The 23,661-nt window shown below is 41.7% G+C and overlaps 1 protein-coding gene across 20 annotated transcripts in view; it reads right to left on the bottom strand.

Annotated features, from left to right (window-relative positions):
• The window catches only part of SYNJ1 (synaptojanin 1), an 88,353-nt gene extending 65,224 nt beyond the window's left edge, over positions 1–23,129 (bottom strand). For 17 of the 20 annotated variants that reach the window (XM_067035014.1, XM_067035017.1, XM_067035023.1 and 14 more), the window contains exons 1-3: positions 22,722–22,855; positions 21,678–21,823; positions 90–176 (exon numbers count right to left, since the gene is read on the bottom strand). In XM_067035014.1, the coding sequence (XP_066891115.1) occupies positions 90–176; positions 21,678–21,801 (211 nt within the window). In that variant the 5' untranslated portion in view covers positions 21,802–21,823; positions 22,722–22,855. The other 3 variants (XM_067035022.1, XM_067035016.1, XM_067035008.1) reach the window with 1 other exon arrangement.
• Between the last annotated feature and the right edge of the window lie 532 nt (positions 23,130–23,661).

The raw sequence follows: 23,661 nt of genomic DNA on the forward strand, positions 1-23,661 counted from the left end.
AGATATGGGGTCTGAAACAGTCTCTCTCAAATCCTCAGAATGACAAAAACAAAAATGAAAACAATAGATCAATTATATTGACTACTTACCAAGATTTAATCGTAAAACACCTAAAAGTCCATAGGCATCTAGAACTTTGGAGTATGTACCCTTGATTGCTTCTTTTTCTGCTGATGCTATAAAAATAAATAAATAAATAAATAAAAGTTTTAGGGTAAGAAAAAGGACCTGAAACATCAGATTCTATTTAGCTATAAAGCCAGAGTTTCAAGCAAAAATGTCCAAATCTAAATCTGATATTCTTAACATAAATGCATCGCATAAAATATTTTTTCAAACCAGTAAATTAACAGTTTTTCCCAAAGAATTAACAAGTTACTCCAGCCCCATCTATTCACTAATCCATCCTCTCCTAAAGATCTGAAGTACTACCTTTAACAACATTCATATGTTTTCGAGGTTGTTGTTTTTGTTTTGGTTTGGTTTTTTTTGTGGTACACGGGCCTCTCACTGTTGTGGCTTCTCCCGTTGCGGAGCACAGGCTCCGGACGTGCTGGCTCAGACGCCATGGCTCACGGGCCCAGCTGCTCTGCGGCATGTGGGATCTTCCCGGACCAGGGCACGAACCCGTGTTCCCTGCATTGGCAGGCGGACTCTCAATCACTGTGCCACCAGGGAAGCCCTGGAGGTTGCTTTTGAATTTTCTTCTGTCCCCCTGATCTGTTCACCTACTCTAATACCAGGAACACTCTCTGTCATGATATCCCCTATAGGACAACATCCAACTCCTTAACAAAGAAGCTTCTAGAATCTGGCCTCAACAAACCCTTCTGCTTCATTTTTCATAACTCTCCTCTCCTTCCCACCCCCTGCGTCTTAGGCTCCCATCACATTAAACTATCACTATGGCCCAAGCATGGTCTTTTACATTTCTGTACCTTTGCACAGCGATCTGGCTTTCTGCCTGAAAGACTCTACCCAACCTTTGCCTCTTGGCAAAATTCTATTCACCCTATAAAAATACAGGCACAAAGTCACTTTCTGGAAACCTTTCTTTACTCCTCCAGGCACAGGTCTTTCACAGAGCTCCCTCTTCACGTTGCCCAAACATTTAAAATATACTCATCGCCTGTCCTTCTCATTAGCCAGCCTGCTCCTTGAAGGCAGGAATTGTGTCCTATTCATCCTTTCATCCCTGACACTTAGAACAGTGCCTGACGCACAGAAGGCTATGAACGTTTAAATAATGAAAGCTGACGGCAACACTGGACCACAGAGACCAGCAGGGGCGAAATCGGCAGTCTGCCCTTTGTCTGGATTTATTTCTTCTGCTATGAAGTTAATGTCATCTGCTAATGAATATAACCCACAGAATAATTTCCCTAGGACAGGCTGTTGTGGTTATTCTATTCAGAAAAAAACAAAACAAAACAAACAAAAAAAAACAAATCCTGAAGCTTTAAAGGAAAATGCCTAATTCTTAGCAAATACACTTATTAAAAATTGAACACAGAACCAAAGAAACATAAACCACAGCTAGTAACTCAATGGACGAGTACTAATACTACATTCTAAGGTCTACAGATCTGGAAAGGTATGAGCCTCTTTCTCATTCTATCCTTTCCCTTCCAGTTCTTTTCTTCTTTACTGCCTTCCCTTATCCACGCCCTACACCCCCCCCACCAACTCACCTCTTAGCTGACTGGTTCACTCCTTATTTACCTCTTATCTCTTGCACTTACCCCTTTTCCCTTTCCTCATTCCTCCATGATCGTACATGAACGATAGTACGTTAGAAATTCTAATAAATTACATTCTGATACAGAATTATAGTACATTTTAAATTTTTATTTATTTATTTATGGCTGCGTTGGGTCTTCATTGCTGCGCGCGGGCTTTTCTCTAGTTGTGGCGAGCAGGGGCTACTCTTCATTGCAGTACATGGGCTTCTCATTGCAATGGCTTCTCTTGTTGCGAAGCACAGGCTCTAGGCACTCGGGCTTCAGTAGTTGTGGTCTGCAGGCTCAGCAGTTGTGGCTCGTGGGCTCTAGAGCACAGGCTCAGTAGTTGTGGCGCACGGGCCCAGTTGCTCCGCGGCATGTGGGATCTTCCCAGACCAGGGATCGAACCCGTGTGCCCTGCATTGGCAGGCGGATTCTTAACCACTGCTCCACCAGGGAAGTCCCTGTCTGTCGATCTTTATTGCCAACAATATGGCTATCTTCTCAGTCTACTGCTTTCCTAATATCCCATAGTACTCTGCATTAGAGCTCTTTCCCCTTGTTTTGAAGCTCTTCTCCAGGGTTCTACAGACCAGCTCACTTTCCCCGCCTGCCTCACCTCTTTTCAGACCATCTACTCTTATGCTTCTTCCTAGTTATCCCACTTCTGCCTTCGAATGAGCTGTGCTCTGCTAGCTGGCAGCACAGGCTAAGACTGAAGGAAGGACTCAGCCACTCAATTAGCTGATACTGGCACAATTTTCTAGTATGTTCATTATTAGGGGTAGGTCTTTATCTTTATTGAACCACCCAGTATGAAGTTAGGGAGTGAGGAAGATTTCACCAAGCCACTAAAGTTATGGGGATTTGAATTTCATTCTGCATTCCTAGAGTTCCTATTATTATTACTGCACTATATATTTAGTTACTCCTAACATTCAGTGACAAGGAACACAGCTAGAAAACATCACAACATAAATTTTAATATTTTATAAAGTAAAACAGGAACTCCTTCCCCTAAATACTGCCTTGTTAAGAGTACCACATGTACAAAAGCAAACCTTAGAGAGGCTTGCTATATCTCTGATGATAGAAGGCATGGTTTCCAGGGCAAATACTATTCCAGAGTTCTGCAGGTTACATGCTATATGCATTTCAAATACTATCACTAGTAGAGTAATACAGATGTTATGTTATCTATCAGTTTTAGCAGCAACCAGTTGGGTTCCAATACCAGCAGCTACTAAGGGTTAAAAAGAAAATATATTTTTAATATTAAGTCATCACCTTCCCTTAGAAAAGAGAAAGTCATTTTATAAGAAATTACTCTGCAACAAAATGTTCTCTAATAATGCATAATAATTACCTTTTCATTAACTGTGCTCCAAACATATGAATCTACCATGTATGTCTTTCAGGCCCAAAGAAGACCCATCCATTATACTGTCACCTGATTCAAACATGCAAACAAATGTCATGCTGCTTAGTTATCTGTGCTTTTGTATTATATTCTGAGACTCAAGAAACAGGACACACACACACAATTTAAACTAAAGTGCATATTCTTAGATAAAAGTATGCTAAAAGAAAAAAAAATGATTCAAAGAATAGATGAGATTTCATTTTCCCTGCCAGGAATTGTTTTTGGTTTCCCCTCAAAATATTAAATGAAAATTTTAAATGATTTTTCAGAATGACGAATATTGTTTTAGCTGAGATACTTGTATATTATTTCTGTGATGATCAAGACAGTAGCTAAGTAGTTACTGGGCTAGGTATTTTTCATGTGTTATTCAATTTTCACAAGCATCCCATGAGCAGAATTGCGACTATTTCCACTTGACATGAGGAAACAGGCTTAGAGAGATTACTACTTTGCTACTAACCTGTTTAAGCTTAAACAGAGTCAGAGAATGCAGCTTCATGAGGGAAGGGGCTTTGTCTAGCTCACCGTCCTATCGCCGGTGACCTAGCTCAGTGCCTGGCACCCAGGAGGGGTTCAGTAACTTATGTTCAATGAACTGGTGAATGCAATTTCAGAGCCATACGAACGTTTAACTCTAGACACTTCCAATTTCATAAAAGGAAACCAAGTGTTTTCTTCTTAAATATTTTTAATCTAAAGGACTGCAGATGATTATCTACTTTTCCATTTACGCTTCAAAGGTTTGGGGTGAATGGAAGGAGGTCCTTTGCAGGCTGTGAGAGTCTAGGTAGAGTAAGAAGGGTGGTCCTGTTCATGGAGTTGAAGCCAGAGGTGGGGAAAGAAAGCATCCACTTGCGGGGAGGAGCAGCCGGGCAGGAGATGCTGAAGTCTGAGTGAGGAGGGTGGTGTCCATCCAGAGACAGTGGGAGTGGCCTGGCACAGGATGCTGGCGCTTGAGAGGGGTGGAGAAGGCAGGGTGCATTGGAGGGAGCCCCAGGCAGGGTGCTGGAGCCCCACTGGGGTCAAGAAGGCAGCCACGCAGTGGAGGAGGCTGCAGGGGCAACAGGAGAGTGGTTATGCACGGGGAATGATCAAAGACCACAGGAGTAGGTTTCTCACTGTCAGAGACGGGAACTGCAAACATGGAAAGAGAGAAAACTAGAAAGGACACTGCAGTGCTGATCAGAATTGGAGTTACCAGTATGAACTCATGGTTTTCTAGAAAGACAGACCGAAAGAGATATAAATGGGTGGGTATAACTATATATGCATATACATATACACTTATATGTATAATTTTGAACAAAATTCAACTGGATCTTTTTTTTTTTTTCCAGTATGCGGGCCTCTCACTGTTGTGGTCTCTCCCGTCGTGGAGCACAGTCTCCGGACGCGCAGGCTCGGTGGCCATGGCTCACGGGCCCAGCCACTCCGCGGCATGTGGGATCCTCCCGGACCGGGGCACGAACCCACGTCCCCTACATCGGCAGGTGGACTCTCAACCACCACGCCACCAGGGAGGCCCTCAACTGGATCTTTTTTGCTATGAAAGTCATTGTTGGACAATTGATGAACTTAAATGGAGTCTGAGGATTAGACAGCAGTAAGGTACCAATGTTAATTTTTTGATGGTTATATTGTAGTTATGTAGGTGAATACCTTTCTAGGAAATATATAATAAAGTATTTGGGGGTGACAGGGTACCTTGTTGGCAACTTAGTAGTCTTAAATAGTTCGGAAAAAAAAAGTTCTTTTATACTGAACTTCAACTTTTCCATATATTTGAAATTATTTAAAAATTTAAAAAAATTTTCTTAATGTAGCCAGCAAAAATAACTTTGAAAATACATGTGCATATTCCTAAGTTATGAGGCTTTTTTCTCTAAATGGTATGAAGATAAACTCTTATTATACCATTTTATTCCCTCCCCATATGTATTTTTTTAATTGGGGGAAAAAGATTCCCTTCTTTTATGAAACTCCATGAAATACAGAGAAATATATGATCAGGAGGGATCTAATTAAATTATTGTCCCATTTCTCTGGTAATTTAATTCTAGAAAACACTTTGAGATTTCTCCACTATAAAGAGATTACTTAAAATAAGAAAGCCACAGGACTTCCCTGGTGGCACAGTGGTTAAGAATCCACCTGCCAATGCAGAGACACAGGTTCAAGCCCTGGTCTGGGAAGATCCCATATGCCGTGGAGCAACTAAGCCCGTGCGCCACAACGACTGAGCCTGCACTCTAGAGCCCGCGAGCCACAACTACTGAAGCTCACGCGCCTAGAGCCTGTGCTCCACAACAAAGACAAGCCATGGCAATGAGAAGCCAAGGCACCGCAATGAAGAGTAGACCCCCGCTCACCGCAACTAGAGAAAGCCCACGTGCAGCAACCCAAGACCCAACGCAGCCAAAAATAAATTAATTTAAAAAAAGAAAGCCATAACACTTTAACGTGTGTAATCTTTAGATAAAACACAGCATTTGTAACGACTTTACTCAATCCATCCCCATCTTTCTTTTTCCCTTAATACTCTCCCCTTGCATCCCAGGCCTTAGCCAAAATGAGTAACGTGTTTCCCCTCCTACAGGATCCATGTTCTTTCCCCTCCCTCCCCTCTTTCGTTGTTCACCACGTTCTTTCCATCCCGAATACTTGTTAGCCATTTTTGTGTTTCCAAATATTACCCACCTTTCAATACCTAACAAAAAATGCTGCTTTCTTCCTGAAGTTTCCTCATTACTCTGGCTGGAAGGAAATCTCTTTCTTCTCTTTACTTTATACCACAGACACTTGTCTACTAGTAGCAATAGAAACTAAGTCTTATTTCTTTATGTCTCAACACGATGCCCACCTAACACAGAGACTCTAAACACTGCAGCTATTGATTAATTATTCATCTAATAGACAAAAATAAATTGAGAGGTTTTGGCACAAAAGGGATGTTTTGTAAGTTTTAAAATAATACATAAGGGGAATTCCCTGGCAATCCAGTGGTTAGGACTCTGCGCTTTCACTGCAAGGGGCCTGGGTTCAATCCCTGGTTCAGGAACTAAGATCCCACAAGCCGCGCAACACAGCCAAAAATAGTAGTAATAATAATTTTTTTTTTTTTCCGGTACGCGGGCCTCTCACTGTTGTGGCCTCTCCCGTTGCAGAGCACAGGCTCCGGACGCGCAGGCTCAGTGGCCATGGTTCACGGGCCCAGCCGCTCCGCGGCACGTGGGATCTTCCCGGACCGGGGCACGAACCCGCGTCCCCTGCATCGGCAGGCGGATTCTCAACCACTGCGCCACCAGGGAAGCCCAATACCGCAAAAAAAAAAAAAAAAAAAAAAAAGAAGAAAAAAACTTAAAAATTAAAAAAAAAAAAAACTTTAAAATAAATAAATAAAATAATACATAAAAAGATAAGCATTTTATCTTACCATGAACAGCATTTGAATGCCGTCATTATTGAAGTTTAACAGCTCCTCACAGTGACGTCTGGAAATTTTCAAATGTGACGTCTGTGGTGGGGTGCGAAGGTGAGCATGGCAAAATGGGCACTGTTCAATGACTGCTAACCGGGGTGTCAGCTGTGGAGTGCATAAAATGGCGGGGGGCGTGGAGAGCTCAGAGGGAACAATGAGCAGAAATGAAAGTTCGGAAGTTCAGGCTATTCACTCTCCCGTTAGTGCTGTCTTTCAAGGTTATCTACTGCACTTTCCATGAGGGCAACAGACTGCTTTTTGAAAGGGAAGTGGGTTTTTTCCCCTCCTTTTCATGTTGTTATTAAAGAAACGGAATGCTAGGAAAAACAAACCTTTCCTTTTACAAGCGACGGATTTCTAACCGCGGGTAGGTAGGAGTAGCCAAGAAGCCCATTGTTTTAGGAGTCATTCTGAGCCGATCAAGATCTTGCGCAGTTCAGCTGAGGTAAGGAGAGCCACATGTCTTCAGCTCATTTGTTAAGCCCGGAAGGTAAGACAGAGCCTGGCTTCTGAAGTTACTGCTATGACACCTCAGGCATCAACAGTAACTAACCCCCTCCTTATTTTCCTTATTTTAACTGGAAAAGCTTTTCTTCTCATGTCACATTCAACACTATCTTTCATTCATGCTTTAACTCTTAGTCATCAATCTAGTGCAAATGTGCATTTCCTGAGAACACAGAGCTATCTTAAGCGTAAATTTATAATTATAGCTATATTTTTAACATATCCTCACGCCATTAGAACTGATCATCTGAAGGCCCTCTGAATCTACTCCTAGTGAATATATGAATATGAATCAGGTCATAGAAAAGAATTTAAAGCAAAATAAAATATGTGCCATAAACATTTATTCTCATAAAAATATTTATGGATGAAATTAAATGATGTCCAGGGTTTACTTCAAAATAAACAGTGGTGGCAGAGCAGGGAGATAGCAGATAAGGGATGTAGATAAACACAAGCGTCTGTGATTGGACTTCCCTGGTGGCGCAGTGGTTAAGAATCCACCTGCCACTGCAGGGGGCACGGGTTCGAGCCCGGGTCCGGGTTCGAGCCCGGGTCCGGGTTCGAGCCCGGGTCCGGGAAGATCCCACATGCCGAGGAGCAACTACGCCCATGAGCCACAACTACTGAGCCTGCGCGCCGCAACTACTGAGCCCGCACGCCACAGCTACTGAAGCCCATGCACGTAGAGCCCGTGCTCTTCAGCAAGAGAAGCCGCTGCAATGAGAAGCCCACGCACTGCAACAAAGGGTAGCCCCTGCTCACCGCAACTAGAGAATGCCCGCGGGCAGCAACGAAGACCCAACACAGCCATAAATAAATAAATAATTTTTAAAAAGTGTCTGTGATAATCACTGAGGTTGGCTGGCAGATACACGGGAATCAATGACACTATTCTCTCTTCTTTGATGTCTGTTTGATACTTCCCCAGATAAAATTTATCCTGACAACATTCTCTGGTATCCTGGATAAATTCAGAGAGGAGAGAAGACAAGATAACCGGGCCAGTCAGTGGGAGAGGACAGGCTACTGGGATCCTAAGTGATCCGAGAGGTATTTTCCTCCAAGTAGGCACAAGTTCAATGGGCGCTAGGACTTTTACAAACCTGAAAGGGAGCAAGAAGTTCTACAGCCTTGAGAATGGCCCCATGGCCTGCTCTTCCCAAGGCTATCATATAGTCATCAAATAACAGATATACAACACGTTGGGAAAGAAGCAGACCCGGCAATTATAGAATGGAGAGCCCAGGAAGGATAAATAGTGCTAATACTCTGTCACAAGTGTTTTCCTTACATTCCTCCTACATAAATTAGCTTTCATATCCTCCTCTGTCAAACTTGTAGCTGGAAAATCATAAGCTTACCTTTACCTGTCATCACAGAAGTAGTTAAGAAGTCTTTAAAACGACGTAAAGCCACGAACTAGTGATATCCCACAACTTAATACAGATAACTTATTCATTATTTTAGCTCTGTACCTGTTTCAGAGTTTTTTAACTGAACAGATTCATGACTGAAGGCAGGCCTAATCTACGTCTCCTATTTAAACTACAGGAAAGTAATGAAAATAGAAGGTATAGAGATTGTCTATTTACAGACTACAGAAAACACTCAAAGTATAAATATATCAGTTGTTCTCTATCAAAATTTAACATACCTATTGTTCTCTATCACATTACTCAACACCTCTTTTTGCTGGATTGGCTTATTTTATAGCACTCTGTCATATGACATAGCTGGCATTACTCAGCATTGCTGGTGTTACACCCGCCCTTCTCAAATGAGAAGTTAAGGCAACTAAGATGAGAAACATAAGATCAGGCCACAGAAATTCAGATGAAAACATAATCATATACCTATTTCCTGATTTTCATGAGTTGTGCCTCTAAAATACAGGCTTATTAAGCATAGGATAATTGCAACACGATGGTCACACCTGCCTTGCTAACTCTACCATCTGCATGGAAAGAAATAAAATTAACTTATTAACTAAGACATTCAGATAAATAAAAAGGCATTTCTCTAAAAACCTAAATGGTATTTTGAGGATTGAATTTAAATGTAGATTTCTCTAACTTCTGATGAATTAACAATATTTAAAACTAAATAATTACGCTACCCCTGAAGGTCCTGCCATCCAAGGTCAACATTCTGCTGTGGCTCAAACCTTCCAGGTGGGAACAGACTGTCTTTCCTTAGCTGATGATACAGAAGACCAAGCTGAAGAAAGCCAGTAAGAATATGAAAACAGGATTACAAATTAGCACGACCTTCCTAGAAACACAATTTGCCTGCGGTTGCATGCACGGCAGTTTGTGGCCGGCTTATTTGCATGCAGGTACCACTCTGGTGTAGAAGCAGAGAGCCGCTAGTCAGAGGATCCTTGAGATCGTGCAGTCCAAGCTACTCATTTTCAGAAGAAAAAGACTAGAGGTTAGGTGATTCGTCCAAGATTATATAACCAGCTGGTGGTAAAGACTCTTTCCATTTCATCACACATAAAGAGAAAATTATTTTAAAGGAAAAAGGTTTTCTTTGTATTAGTAAATAACTAAAATTCCAGCTGAAAGATACTCAGCCATCCAAATGAGTGTTCTATATAAACTGCACATCCCAACCTTGGCAACATTTCAAAATAAAAATAACCTTTCACTCATTTGTGCAACAAGTATTTACTGAATGCCTACCATATACTAGGCTCCTGGCAAAGTTCTAGGAATAAAAAAAAGTCAGTGCCCCGATACCTTCCACTGGGAAGACAGGCATTATATAATCACACACCTGCAAAATTATAAATTATACTAAGTAAAGTGATGGAGTTCCAACAGACTGCAAGAGGAGGACCTAATCTAAAATTGTTTGTGGGGGAAGGTGGTGGTTAGAATAGGCCTGCCTGCCTGCAGAAGTGACCTTTAAGTTGAAACCTGAAGAATAAACAGGAAGTTAGCCAAATTAAGAGTGCAGGTAAAAGTGTTCCAGACAACATCCATATACCCTAAGACCAAAATTCCATTCCTAAGAAAATATCCAACAGAAATACGTATGTATGTGCACCAAAAGACATGTAAAAGGATATTCATACTAGTGTCATTTATAACAGGAAAAATTGGAAATAAAGCAAATGTCAACAGAATAGTGGAATATTCATACAATGGAATACTACATAGAAATGAAAATGAGTAAACTACTGCTATACGCCACAACATGCATGATCTCCTATATTTAACACCGAATGAAAGAAGCTGGGCACAACAGAATACATATTGAATGATTCCATTTATGTTAAGTTGAAAACCAGATAAAGCTAATCTATGGGGTAAGAAGTCAGGACAGTGATTATCTTTTGCAGATCAGGATGGAGATAATAATTGGAAAGGAACATGAGAGAATCTTCTGGAGAGCCAGCACTAACGTTCCACTCTCGACCTGGTAGTGGTAAACATGAATGTGCTCACTCTGTACTAAGTCATCAGGTCGAACATTTACCGTTTACGCACTTCTCCGCGTGGGCGAACGCGTTCATCTTTGAAATAAAATGCTGAGCAGAAGAAACAGCGTTTGGGGAGGCCCTGAGGCCAGGAAGAAACATTCCGAACTACAAAAGGGCCAACGTGGCTGGAACACAGAACCCAACAGGCAGTGCAGTGTAAGACTGAAGAGGGAGACGGACTCGATTTTATTGCAGGTCATTTTAAAGAGTTTGGAATTTAAGTTCAGTGACCAACCACTGAAGGGTATTAAGCAGGGGAATAATAAGATCTAAACTGTGTATTTAAGAACACTGGAGAGTGGGTAGGGGGAGTGGAAGCAGGGAGACCCTTTAAGGAGGCTATTATAATGGTCCATGAAAGAGACTGCGGTGGCTTGACTGGTGTAGAACCAGCTGAAACGGCGAACTGCGTGGATTCTCAATGAAATTAGGAGGTTGAGTTGACTGTACTTGGTAATGGAGTGAATGTGTGAAATGAGAGAGAAGGAAGTGTAGAGGGTGATTCTTAAGTTCTGGTTTAAGCAGCTAGGTGGATGGAGAGCAATCCCCTGAGATAAGGAAGACTGAAGGAGAGCAGACTTGAAGGAATGCAGTGGTCAAGGTGACCATCGACCCAGTACCTGTGCCCACCCTCCCTTACTATGTAGCCATGGTACAGGTGGGGTCTTATGGGAACTCAAACAATCATAGAAATTTCTACTTCTTTTGCCAATCATCTGCCCAACCCAAGTAGCACCTGATATCCCTGTAGCCACAGTAGTTGGTTCAGGAATGGACACAAAACTCAAACAAGGGGGAGGGCATTTTCATTCTGTAGGTTCTAACCCATTTCCTCAGTTTGAAAAAAACCTGGATCTCAACTGTGCCATCCAAAATAAATAATTATTCTACCCAGCTCTGTATCCGTCCCACACAGCTTTGCAACATCTACAAATCTGATAACGACCTTTCTACCCCATTCTCCAAGAAAATAATCAAATTGTGAAACAAGATAGGCCAAAGTCACATCCCCAACGTTGACCAAGACAGACCACTAACCAGCACTAATGTACAACCAGCTAGGAATTTATTTAATAATAAGATTCAGGACTTCCCTGATGGTCCAGTGGTTAAGACTCCGTGCTCCCAATGCAGGGGTCCTGGGTTCAATCCCTGGTCAGGGAACTAGATCCCACATGCATGCCGCAAATGAAAGATCCGCGTGCCGCAACGAAGAGCCCGTGTGCCGCAACTAAGACCCGGCACAGCCAAATAAATGAATAAATGTTCTTTTTAATTTAAAAAATAAAATAAAAAATAAACAATAAGATTCATCCTGCCTATACTTCGAACATGGTCCACAGGATATTAAAAGGCTGTTTATCTACCTTTCAGTAAGGTATTCAACAGACGACAGCAATCCTATGGTCGACCAGTGAACAGAATGAAACATAACCCATAATAAATATTTATTGCGAAGACCCAGTTTATATAAGCAAACACACTTTATAAAGTTATGTAAGAAGACTATAATAAAAGGGAAGAAGAGAGTATTTTAATAACATTCAATATTTTTTAGCCAGTAATTTAATAAGAAGTATTTTTTTAATTTTTTCTTTTAACTGACTAAGTTATCTTAAAATCATCCAGGAGTGTAAAGAGTGCATAAATTCTTTCAGCCTGAACTGAGGGAGTAATTAAATAGGTGTCCAGTTGACCACGAAGAGTTAATGCATCTCTCCAAATGCCAAATGTACTCACAGTAATTTGATTAGTTCATTAGCTATGAAATGCGCTCCAATGTGAATGCATTGCTTATACTGTGTAACATTACAGAGGAATAACAATGGCTTTCACTTGCAAAATCTATGTTAGTGGAAAAAGATAAACACAAATTCTTATTAACAACCATTAAAAAACTAAAGCAAATTTAAACTGTCACCAGTAGAAACATGATACGCAATTTTTAAAGAAATACCTCCTTTTGGCACTCTGCTTACAAGACTAACCCCAACTGCACTAATCCAGTCCACTCTTTCTGCCTCTTTCACGCTTAGAGTTAAAACATAACTAAGTAACAAAATGTCACTGATTCAGACTTACAACCTCAAAATTTCTGAATGTATTGGCGCTAGATGCAAAGAAAAGCAATACTATTTAAATTGCTACTCATATCATTGGCTCATTTTTTTTAGCTTCTGAACATCTGAAAGTCTTTACATCATCTTTGTGACTGGGTACAGAATTCTAGGTGGACAGTTTCAGGGTTGTTTGTTTTTTTTTTTTTTCCATTTCAGTACATTAAAGATCTAGCTCTTTCTCATCTGGCTTGGACTGTTTCTGAAGAAGTCTATCATTTGTATCTTCCTTCTTCTACATGTATATCTTTTTTTTTTTTTTCTTTCCTGGGCTGTTTTTAGGATTTTTCTGTACGTCACCGGTTTTAAGCAATTTGATCACATATTTGGGTGTAGTTCTTTCTGTTCATGCTTCTTCTGCTTAGGGTTCATTTAGCTTCTTGAATCCGTGGATTTATAGTTTTCATCGATTTTGGAAACCTGTCAGCCATTATTTCTTCAAATATTTTCCTGCTCCACCCCCTTCCTTCTAGGATTCCAACTGCACATACATATGGGGCCACTTGAAGTTGTCCCACAGCCCTCTGATGCTCTGTTTATCTACTTTAGTCTGCTTTTCTGTGCTTCATTTTGGGTTGTTTCTATTATTTTGTCTTCAAATTCGCCACTCATTTATCCTGCAGAGTCTAATCTATTAATCCCTATCAGTGTATTTTTTTCATTTCAGATACTGTTTTCAATTCTGGAAGTTTGATTTGGGCCTTTACATTTTTCACGTCTCTCCTTAACATGCTCATTCTTTCCTGTGTTCCTGAACATATGGACTATATTTATAATAGCTGTTTCAATGTTCTTATTAACTTAAGCATCTGTTTCTACGGATTACTTTTCTCCTCATTACAGGGTATATTTTCCTGCTTCTTTTCATGTCTGGTAATTTTTAACTGAATGCCAGACATTGTGAAATTGACAGGGTTGAATGCTGGATATATGTATATACATTTTGTATTCCTATAAACAGTCTTAATCTTTATTCTGGGATACAGCTGAGTTATTTGGAAATTATTTGGAAACAGTCTGACCCCTTTGGGTCTTGCTTTGAAGCTCTGTCAGGCAGGACCAGAGCAGCATGTGGTCTAGAGCTACTTGGCTCCACTACTGAAGTAATATACCCTTCTCTGAGTGTTCAGCCCAACCCCCTGAGTATTACCAGTTTTCTCCATTCTGGCTGTTTGGAGCATGAACTATTCCCAGCCCTGAGCTCCAGGACTTTTTCTGCCTGCTCCTCTTTGGTGGTTCTTTCCTGCCTTGATAGCTTCCTCATACACTGGCACCAATCAGAACTCAGCTGATGTATCAAGTGGAATCCACTATACATCTCAGGAGCTCTGTGCAGTTATACCTTTTCTGGTACTTAGTCCTGAGAATTGTAGATGCTCGCGTTTCACCAAAGTCCCAACTCTATCTCCTCAACTCAGGGAGACTGCCAGGCTTTGTCTGGGTTCATCCTGCTGCTGCTGTAGCCTGGAAGCTCTCAAGGCAGAGATTGCAAGGCTCCCCTCATTTGTTTCCCTTCTCTTAGGGAACCGTGTCTTGTGCTGCCTATTGTTCAAGGGCTGAAAATTGTTTCACATTTTTTTGTTTGTTTTTTTTGTTGTTGTTATTTAAGGTGGGAGGGCAAATACAGATCCTGTTACACCATCATGCTCAGAAGCAAGTATCCTGTTACATTCCTGGCCTAGTTATATTTTAAGGACATTTTAGAACATCTGAGAGACCTGAAATCATATAAAAAGAAGTCACACAACAAGGCTTTACTGTTCAGTGAGAAACTTTTTGCCTTCACCTTTTATTTCCTCATAGCACACTTAAGTGGTAAAGACATGAAGGCACTTAGGAACTTCTACTGGCCCTATCCTGCTGTCAAGGATAGAGGAGTAAGGTTGATTTTTTTTTTAAGTGTTGATACTTAAGTTGCTATTTATTTTCTTTTCTATTAAATATGAACATTCCAAAAATTATTTTAAAAAGAAAATGAATTTTTGCAACCCTAACATAAAGTGATATATAATAAGTCTAAATTTCATTTTTCTGCACAGAAAAAGTCAACTATAAAAAAGGCACTTCTTTCCTGAACTTGAAATTTTTTCTTAAAAAGAGATAAGATACTGCACCTTCTCTAAAGGGCAATCGTGCTGACTAGTAGCATTTGGAAATTAAAAAAACAAACAGAAAACTATGCACACTGCTTGTCATCACCACCTACTACACTCCTCATCCCAAATTCTAGAACCTGACATTTAACTTGGCCCGGCAAAGTTAACACATAAAGTTTCTAACTACCTAATGCTAAATCAAACCATGTTTCCCTCTTAGATATTAACAGTTTGTAGGTAAAAACACAGCAAGTGGGCTTCCCTGGTGGCACAGTGGTTGAGAGTCCGCCTGCCGATGCAGGGGACACGGGTTCGTGCCCCGGTCCGGGAGGATCCCACATGCCGCGGAGCGGTTGGGCCCATGAGCCGTGGCCGCTGGGCCTGCGCGTCTGGAGCCTGTGCTCCGCAATGGGAGAGGCCACAGCAGTGAGAGGCCCGCGTACCGCAAAAAAAAAAAAAAAAAAAAAAACCCCAAAACACAGCAAGTTCAACACTTCCCTCATTAGAAAATGCTTACCGTTGCACTCAACTTTAAAGTCTGCTGGCATTCCTTTCTTTTTGCTCTTCATTCCTCAACCCCCCCAAATAATAACCACCACCCTAACAAAAGTATAAATAATAATTACAGCAAAAAAGCAAATGGTAAGACTATGTCATTGGAGAAGTTACTTAATCTCTCCAAGCCTCAGTTTCCACATCTGCAAAATGCGGATAAAAGTACAACCCACAGAATTAAATGAAATAAAGCATGTCTAATGCCAGTCTAAACTGTATGCTGAGATGCTCTGGGACACTTCAGCAAACTCTCAGGAGAGAAGAGGGATACTTTAAATGGAAAGAAACACGGAGATATTCAACACATGCTGGACACTGCCCAAACTATTAGCTTGGGGTAGTTCAGAGTTTTAACATTTGATTGCAGTACATTCCTTTATGACATCAGACATCAGATCTTAGTGAAGCTGGGTTTTCAGTGGTTGCTGCGATTAAAAAGAAAACAAGCACTGCTCCAAAATCAACGTGGAACAGGCAATGAGGGCGGTGCTTTTCAATCTGGTGCCAAGGTCTGAAAAGCTGTTCAGTGCTCAACAGGCATTCCCATACCGTAAGCAAAGAACTGTGGCTATTTATGAAGGACATAAATTATTTTCAATTTCTTTGCAATATTTTTCCCAAACAGCAACTAAAGGTTGTTAGGACAGAAATATTTATTGTTTGGACCGAACTATTTAATGAACAGAACGGTGGCTTAGGGGTGCTGCTCAAAACGTAATAAGACCCCAAGGATGCCACAAAATGAGAGAGCTTAGGCCCCTCTGGCTTAATGTTGTGACTAGCAGAGTAACTTCCAGTAAATGGCAAGTATGACTCCTTTGCCGTGTGCAGTTTCATAGAAAAGGCAAGACACTTCACATTCTGTGACAAAGAGCTCCAGAATGTTATCCCTCGGTTTTACAGCTCAGGTTTCCATGATAAAAGAAAACAAATTAGGTAGACAAAGACACTGAGACGGACAACGAGGGGTAAAACCAGGTCCAGAGTTAAAGCCTGAAGATAATCTTACCACTAGACAGATAAAAGCAATCAATCCTTCCTACCATACCAGCATGTGACACCCAAAAGAACAAAAGCTCTCATTTTAAGAGTTAGGAATTTACATCAACGCCGTACATCCCCACCTTTTAAAACAGGTGATCCAAAACTTCACAATATTTAATTTACACACTACTGTAACTCTATGCAACTTCTGAAGACAGGTTAAGGGGTACAAGAAACTGTTGAGAGCAAGTAAGTCATCTGGTCCAATATTATCTTAGTGTAATGGTTATTTGCTCCCTCCCTTTTATGTGACGACACACTATGACACACAACACATGCACAATCATTCACGCATGAACAAATGAGTAAGACGCCACTCAGACTAACATTTGTATACCCAGAGGGTCAACCAACCACACACAACTAGTAAGGCTACGGTACAGCTATGCAGCATAAATGGTCAACACTGCTGATCCTAAAAGTGAGCATCATGTATACATTTGAATATAAAAAACCATTGAAAATCAAACACATATGGGTTAGTTAAAAGGTGCCATTCCAAAAAAAAAAAAAAATGTGCCATTCCAAGGCTACACATAATCACAGGAAAAAGTATTTACATTATTTGGAAAACAGCTGCAACAAAGAGCTTATTGCCAATGCCCTTTATAAACTTCTCTCCTCCGTTTAATACAGATGTTACGCTCACTATGTATGTGACCCACACATCATCCTCCATTTCCGATGTGCTGACCTTCCCTTTATTCCATCTTCTATTTAGGATGCAATTATAAAGCAAATTAATTACCTTTACTAAAGCATGAGATGGGTTGTAAAATAATGAAATAGCCTGTGAATTTAAAGCATGTATCTGTCTGACTGGCTACTTGTCTGTCCCTTGTGATGGTCTTTTCATGTGTCTAACTGTAAAAAGTGGAGGAAAACTGAACTCAACACAAAACTGATAGATGTCTTCCTTTATCTCTTAAAAAATTAAGTTTCCAAGAAGGGTGTAGTGTTACAACTTGCTGACCATCTCTCTTGTGCTTATGCTGGTTCAGACACAGTACACCGGTCACAGAGAGTCCACTTGCTCCACCGACATCAAGTTTTTGGTTCAACTGAACATTTTTCTGGACTAGTAATTTTCAAAAATGAGTAAAACTAAAAATGGGCATGTGACTAAAAAACATATTAACTATTATCTAAGAACGTTTCAGAAGGTTTTTTTAATTTTTATTTTATTATTATTATTTTTTTCATTTTTGGCTGTGCCTCGAGGCATGTGGGATCTTACTTCCCCAACCAGGGATCAAACCCGTGCCCCATACAGTAGAAGTGTGGAGTCTTAACCACTGGACCGCCAGGGAAGTCCAAAGGTGTTTTTTGGTTTTTTTGTGGTACGCGGGCCTCTCACTGTTGTGGCCTCTCCCGTTGCGGAGCACAGGCTCCGGACACGCAGGCTCAGCGGCCATGGCTCACGGGCCCAGCCGCTCCGCAGCACGTGGGATCTTCCCGGACCCGGGCACGAACCCGTGTCCCCTGCATTGGCAGGCGGATTCTCAACCACTGCGCCACCAGGGAAGCTCCCAAAGGTTTTTTTAAATAAATAAATGCAGTGAAAGAAATCGATAAAATTATTTTCCATCTAAAGAAAAGTAATTTTAAAACAAATTATTAACAGTACTTATGGTAGTTATGAAGAACATTCATCACACACATTTTAATTGGCATTTCAGAAAAACCTTAATGATGTGGTTAATAGTTATTTCCAAGAGAATTTTTCAGTAACAAATCCAAACAATGTGTAACGTATGTGTTTCATATTAGCAGTTCGGTCAAACAGCAATTCTTTAAAAGATAGAAAATAAATTTTATATGAAAAGGTACCACGCTTTCAAACACAGAATAATGCACTACAAACATAGAATACTATAATCTACATTAGGTTAGTCTTACCCCCATGCCACTTATTTAATAATCATTTATTCTGCAATATGAATAAGACACTGAACTAAGCACTAGGGATACAAAGATTACTGAGACCTGGGCCTTTTCCTCAAGGAGTGAAGCATCCAGACACAGAAACCTGAACAGAGTTCCACATTCTGTGAAAAGCACTAGCGCTAAAAGTGCTATAGGAACATCAGCACTTGGTTCAGGCTGAGGGTTTCAAGGTAACTCATTACGGACCCCACAGTAGACAGTAACAGCACTGAAATTCTGGAAACATGGTTATTTTGGATAGTGTCTGCAAGCCAAAAAAGTTATGCCATTATCTATCATAGAAAGGCCTATATAAACCATGCTCAGAAATGGTCATCCCAATCTAATTATATCAGAATCTCTGGGGGGCTGGAGCCCAGGCATCAGTATTTGTTAAAAACCTTCCCAGGTAATTATAATGTGCACACAGGGCTGAAAATCACTGATTCATTGATTGACTAAGTCATAGCATCACGACTGATTTAACATCTTTATCAACATTAAGACAGAATTCTAAGGCTTGATTGCTTAGTGGATACTTGGGTCCTAAGAGGATCCATGAGCTGAGTTTATTTTCACTTGCACCCTATTTTTTAATATGTGCTATCAATAGGAAAAATGACATTCCATATTGGTTATCTCTTGGCACTTCTGGCCTAAGCCAAGAAAATTAAGTGACTGTCAATCCTTAACGATATGTATTGCCTAAGATGTCTAATTGTTTAAACTCTAAACCCGGGCAACTGAAGCCTGTAGAAGTCACAAACTTTGGGTACATGAAACTGAGTCCTCCTAGGGTCACTCTCACCATGGACGTTCAAGAAAAACACCTGCACACAAGCATGTAGAGAACAACAAAAGCAGCATATAAAAAGCATTCATCTTGTGATACAGACTACGTTCCACAAAATGGCGGGAAGGAAGAGACAAGAGTGAGCTGGAGGGGAAGATTCTCATGAAGGAAGAAGACTCGAGCTGGAACTGACAGGCTTCAACTGGAAAGGCAGAAAAAAGCATTCTAGCAGTCTTGGAGGAAGAGGGACAGCATGATGACGGTTGAAAAAAGCATGCTACTTTGGGAGAGCACTGAGGAAACACCAGTCTCCCTTAAAGGAGATCAACACTGAACCAACAGGGTGGCACCAAATGATGGCAGGCTTGATGGACAGGCTGAGGAGTCTGAACTTAATCTTATTGAAAAATAGGGTTACATTTGGGCTTAATATCAAAAATGATTTTAGGAGATTCTTCTGGTAGATTAATATGCAAGATGCATTGAAATACAAAGGGCTGAGATTGGTGAAGATAAACAGAACACCTCAGTATTTTCCAAGCACAGCTCCCTGAATACAACAGGCACTGAAACAATGTGAAGGTTTTAAAAATGAACATTCTACAGCACACTACACACCTTGGTATCATTCTGACCTGAATGTCAAATTACTTTTACAAGTCAAATAATTTATAAAAAGGTCTGTTAACTCTTAAACATTAATGCTTTAAATATTAAAGTTTACAGTAGAAAAGCTACTGACATAGAAAAGCTAATTAGTAGAAAAGCTAATGACATCCCCAAGAGATTATATATCCATTTATGCTAGCTTTACGGAGAGAGGCAACATTCACAGTTTTTTTCTCCTGAAAAGAATCACTTATATAGTCTAAATCTAATGAAAATAAAAAGAGTTAATAAATAGTTAAGACAATGTTTTTAAGATTCTTTTTCTTAAAATGAATGTTAACGCCAAAACGGATGGTTTCGGGAGTTGTTTTGTTTTTTTAAACCATTATTTGGCATAAAAGAGAGGACTGCTGGAGGTTTGCAAGTAGGATTATCCTTAGACTTCCTGACCTTGGAGTAAAGTATAGCAAGAACCCGAATAACTATAGGTAATACATACTTTGTAGCTGAAAATTTGACTCCCCATCGTTACCAGTAATCACAATTAGAGAACCATTTAGAATTTAGACAAATTAGGGAATCAGCAAAAAACACAAGCAGCTGAAAAGGGTTTCACATGCTAAAACAAACCATTTTCCCCCACAGATAGTTTTATCTAAATAGAATTCATCAGTATAAGAATAATATTTGTAGTATGAAGAAATATGCTTTGCAAAATTAATATTGTAGCAAGTGATATTTTAGTTGATTTAAGCATAAATAACAATGTATCAGTAAATGAATTAAGTCTGACTGAATATAACCCATATTACTAACACTTGTTTCTTAGAACACATATAGCCTCTTCCTGTTCACTCAAACCATGTTACCATATGTACCAAAAAATACATATTTCTTATCCATTGTTCTCTGCTTAAGACTTTTCATTATGTCACTCTCCTTTCCCCCAATCAGGATAAAATGTTTGCTATTTCAGAGTATTAAGATCAATCAGGTTCCACTGATATTAATATTCGGCACGTTAGTATTCTGTATGCAGAGATTAGGATCTTCTGCCCCTTCACTACTGAATATGGAGAAAGTTTAACAGTTTAAAATATTTAGGGGCTTACAGTTGTTAAGTATGCTTTTCAAATGGTATTTTTAATTTTTAAAAATATGACCAATAACTAAACTGATCCTACATAGCAAAAGCATAATATAGAACAAATCGTTACCACTAGAGAGCCTCTGACAACACAGTCACATTTGAAATAATCCCAAATTGAGGTTACCAGACGAAATCTTATATTACCAAGTGTAATGGTTCAAACTAATCTTTTTAGTTTTAATTTCATCCATCTGCCCACAAAATAACCCAAGCCTTACTAATCTACTATTTTTCTTTTGCTGCAGTAGTCCTTTTCTTTAAAATAAACTATCAGAGTAGTTTCCTAAACAATACGAAATCAATCACCTACCTTACATGAAACTTTGAAGGTTGTTTACAATCCTCTTAATGAAAATGTAAGCGCCTCACCATACAATCCTCCAACAATATTAAATAAATACTCTTATAGTCCATTACTACAACTGGCCTGTAAGAAATGCTGTTCATTACAGCAAAACTGTCAAGCAAGCCATTTTACAGGTTTATATGATGCGCTATGCATTGCAACCATAATTTTTTTGGAAAGAAAGATTCACTTTGAGAAGCAGTAGAAAAGCCCAAGAAAGCAAAAATCTGTACCCAACCCGCACCCCCCACCCCCAACAAAAACCTGCAGTGGGGGAAGAAAAGAAAAGTTTCAAAGAAAATAAGGTCTGGCTAAAAGGAAATAAAAGCGTATCAGAGTCTTCTTTAAAAAAATGGTTGAATCGGAATTATTTCAAGCAAAACAGACCCTGATCAGCTGGGCTGTGAGAGATGACTTACAGAGCACAGCTACAGCCCCAGACTCGAACATGAGACATTCTTCCTTATGCCTGGTTTCCACTATGAGGCTGAAAGGTGGAGGATCCAATTTGTGATAGATCCGAAATCCTTTGCTGAACGCCATTCTCCTTTCTTCCGAGGCAGCCCTGGGAAAACCAAGCAAAGCAAAGCAAATGAAGCTAATGTTTCCTTCTGCAGCAAGGACTGCAAGGCATCCAGAAGTCCCTCCCTGCCAGGTTTTGATGGGGGGTGGGGTGGTAAAAAAAAAAGGGGGGGGGGAGCTTGGGGAGAGAATGGTTGATTCCAAAAGATAAGTCGTCACTTAATTTTACCGAAAAACTACCAATTCTCACAGCAAGGCAAGACAGGGTTTTATCACTCCAAGTCCATGAACGGTTTGGTGAAGATGAGTTTCCCCTTTACTTAATGTTTACCAAAAGGAAACATTTTGAGCGTATTTCGCTCGGAGTTGTTTATCAGCTTCCTGCTTCAGAATTTGTCAACTACGTTGAAAGGGAAACGATTCGGAAACTTCAAGCCGATCCTCTGCGGGGCAAGAAGGGGTAGGTGCGAAGGAAGGTTAACAAGGCTGATTCAAAGCGCCTTAGGGGGCGAGAGAAGGGAAAGGATTATCCGACACAACGGGCTCTCCCGGGGGCGGCGGTGAAGGGCAAGAGCAGCGGTACAGGTTACCGCCGCCTCCAGCCCAGCGCCAGGGCACCGCCGGCTGAGGGTCCGCAGGCAGCAGCCAGTGGATATGAACGGCCACTCGGGAAGAGTCACGAGTCGGGATATGGACCGGACCGAGGCTCCTCGGGGGTTCCCGGCAGTCGACCGCCCGGAAAGCGGCTCCTTCCCAGGGGGACAGAAGTGCGGAGCAGCCCGATCCCTCCATTATACGCCAGAAGAGATGACCAGGCGCCCAAACCGACTCGGTGCCTTTCCCGCGGGCAGGCTGACAGCCGCTGTCACCTCTGTCCCCAGCCCGACGCGGTGCCCCGCACAACCGGTGGTCTCCCAACCACCCCGCCTGCCCTCCAGTACCTGGCTGCCCGCGGTCGCCGCTCACCGCTCCCGCCCAGGCTGCGGAGGTGGAGACTGCTTCAGGAAGCGCCGGCCCGCGCGCCCCGCAGCCGGTGCGTCTGGCCGCTGCCGCTCCCCCCCGCCCCCCCTCACCAGCCGGCGGCTCACCTCTTCCTCCGGCTCCTCCTCCTCCCTCTTCCGCAGCCGCCGCCGCCGCCACAGCCGCCCGAAGCGTCACTTCCGCTTCAGCAGGCCCATCTCTTCCGCATGGCGCCGCGGCCGGGGGCGGAAGGCCCGCCCCTCGCGGGGATGGGCGGGGCGTCGGTGGGAGGTCCCGCCCCCTCTGGGCGCGTCTGCTGGCCAGGTAGCCGTGGCTGCCCGCCGCATCCACGCGCAGCTACCTTCTTCTCTTCGGGCGGCGTGTTCTCCAAGCTGCAGCTGCAGGTCCCACCGCTGAGGATGCCGGGAGAGGGAGGATGCGGCCTCCCCGGGCCCCACGCGTGGGCTTTTCAGAACTTACCAACCACGGAGAGGGACTCAGGGGAAAAGCTTTGGGGGCTGGGTATTGATAGGTGCCCAAGAAGGGTGTCAGGACCACCCCCTGCCTCCCCCACCGGCCTAACTGGCTGGGGGGAGGCTTCGGGACAGTCAGGACGCTGGGCAACAGGGCAGCGCCTGAAGAGCTGTCCATGGTGTCCCACCGCGAACAGCGCCGAGTTCTTATTCTGAGCGCCTGGGTAGGTAGCAGGAAGAAAAACTAATGTCTGCTTTGGAACAACTCTGTTCGCTGCCTTTTCTTCTGGTGAGCTCTGGAGCTCTCAGGAGCACTATTAAAAAAGAGTGCTCGTAAAATGTAGATCTCAGAAATAACTACTTTTCCTTGTCAATTGCATTATTATGAACGTTCATTAGATCTTTAACCGTGGTCATTTTTAAGTCTTTTGTCATTTACAGACAATTC

Source organism: Kogia breviceps, chromosome 5 (assembly GCF_026419965.1).
Source record: "Kogia breviceps isolate mKogBre1 chromosome 5, mKogBre1 haplotype 1, whole genome shotgun sequence".
Classification (NCBI taxonomy): domain Eukaryota; kingdom Metazoa; phylum Chordata; class Mammalia; order Artiodactyla; family Physeteridae; genus Kogia; species Kogia breviceps.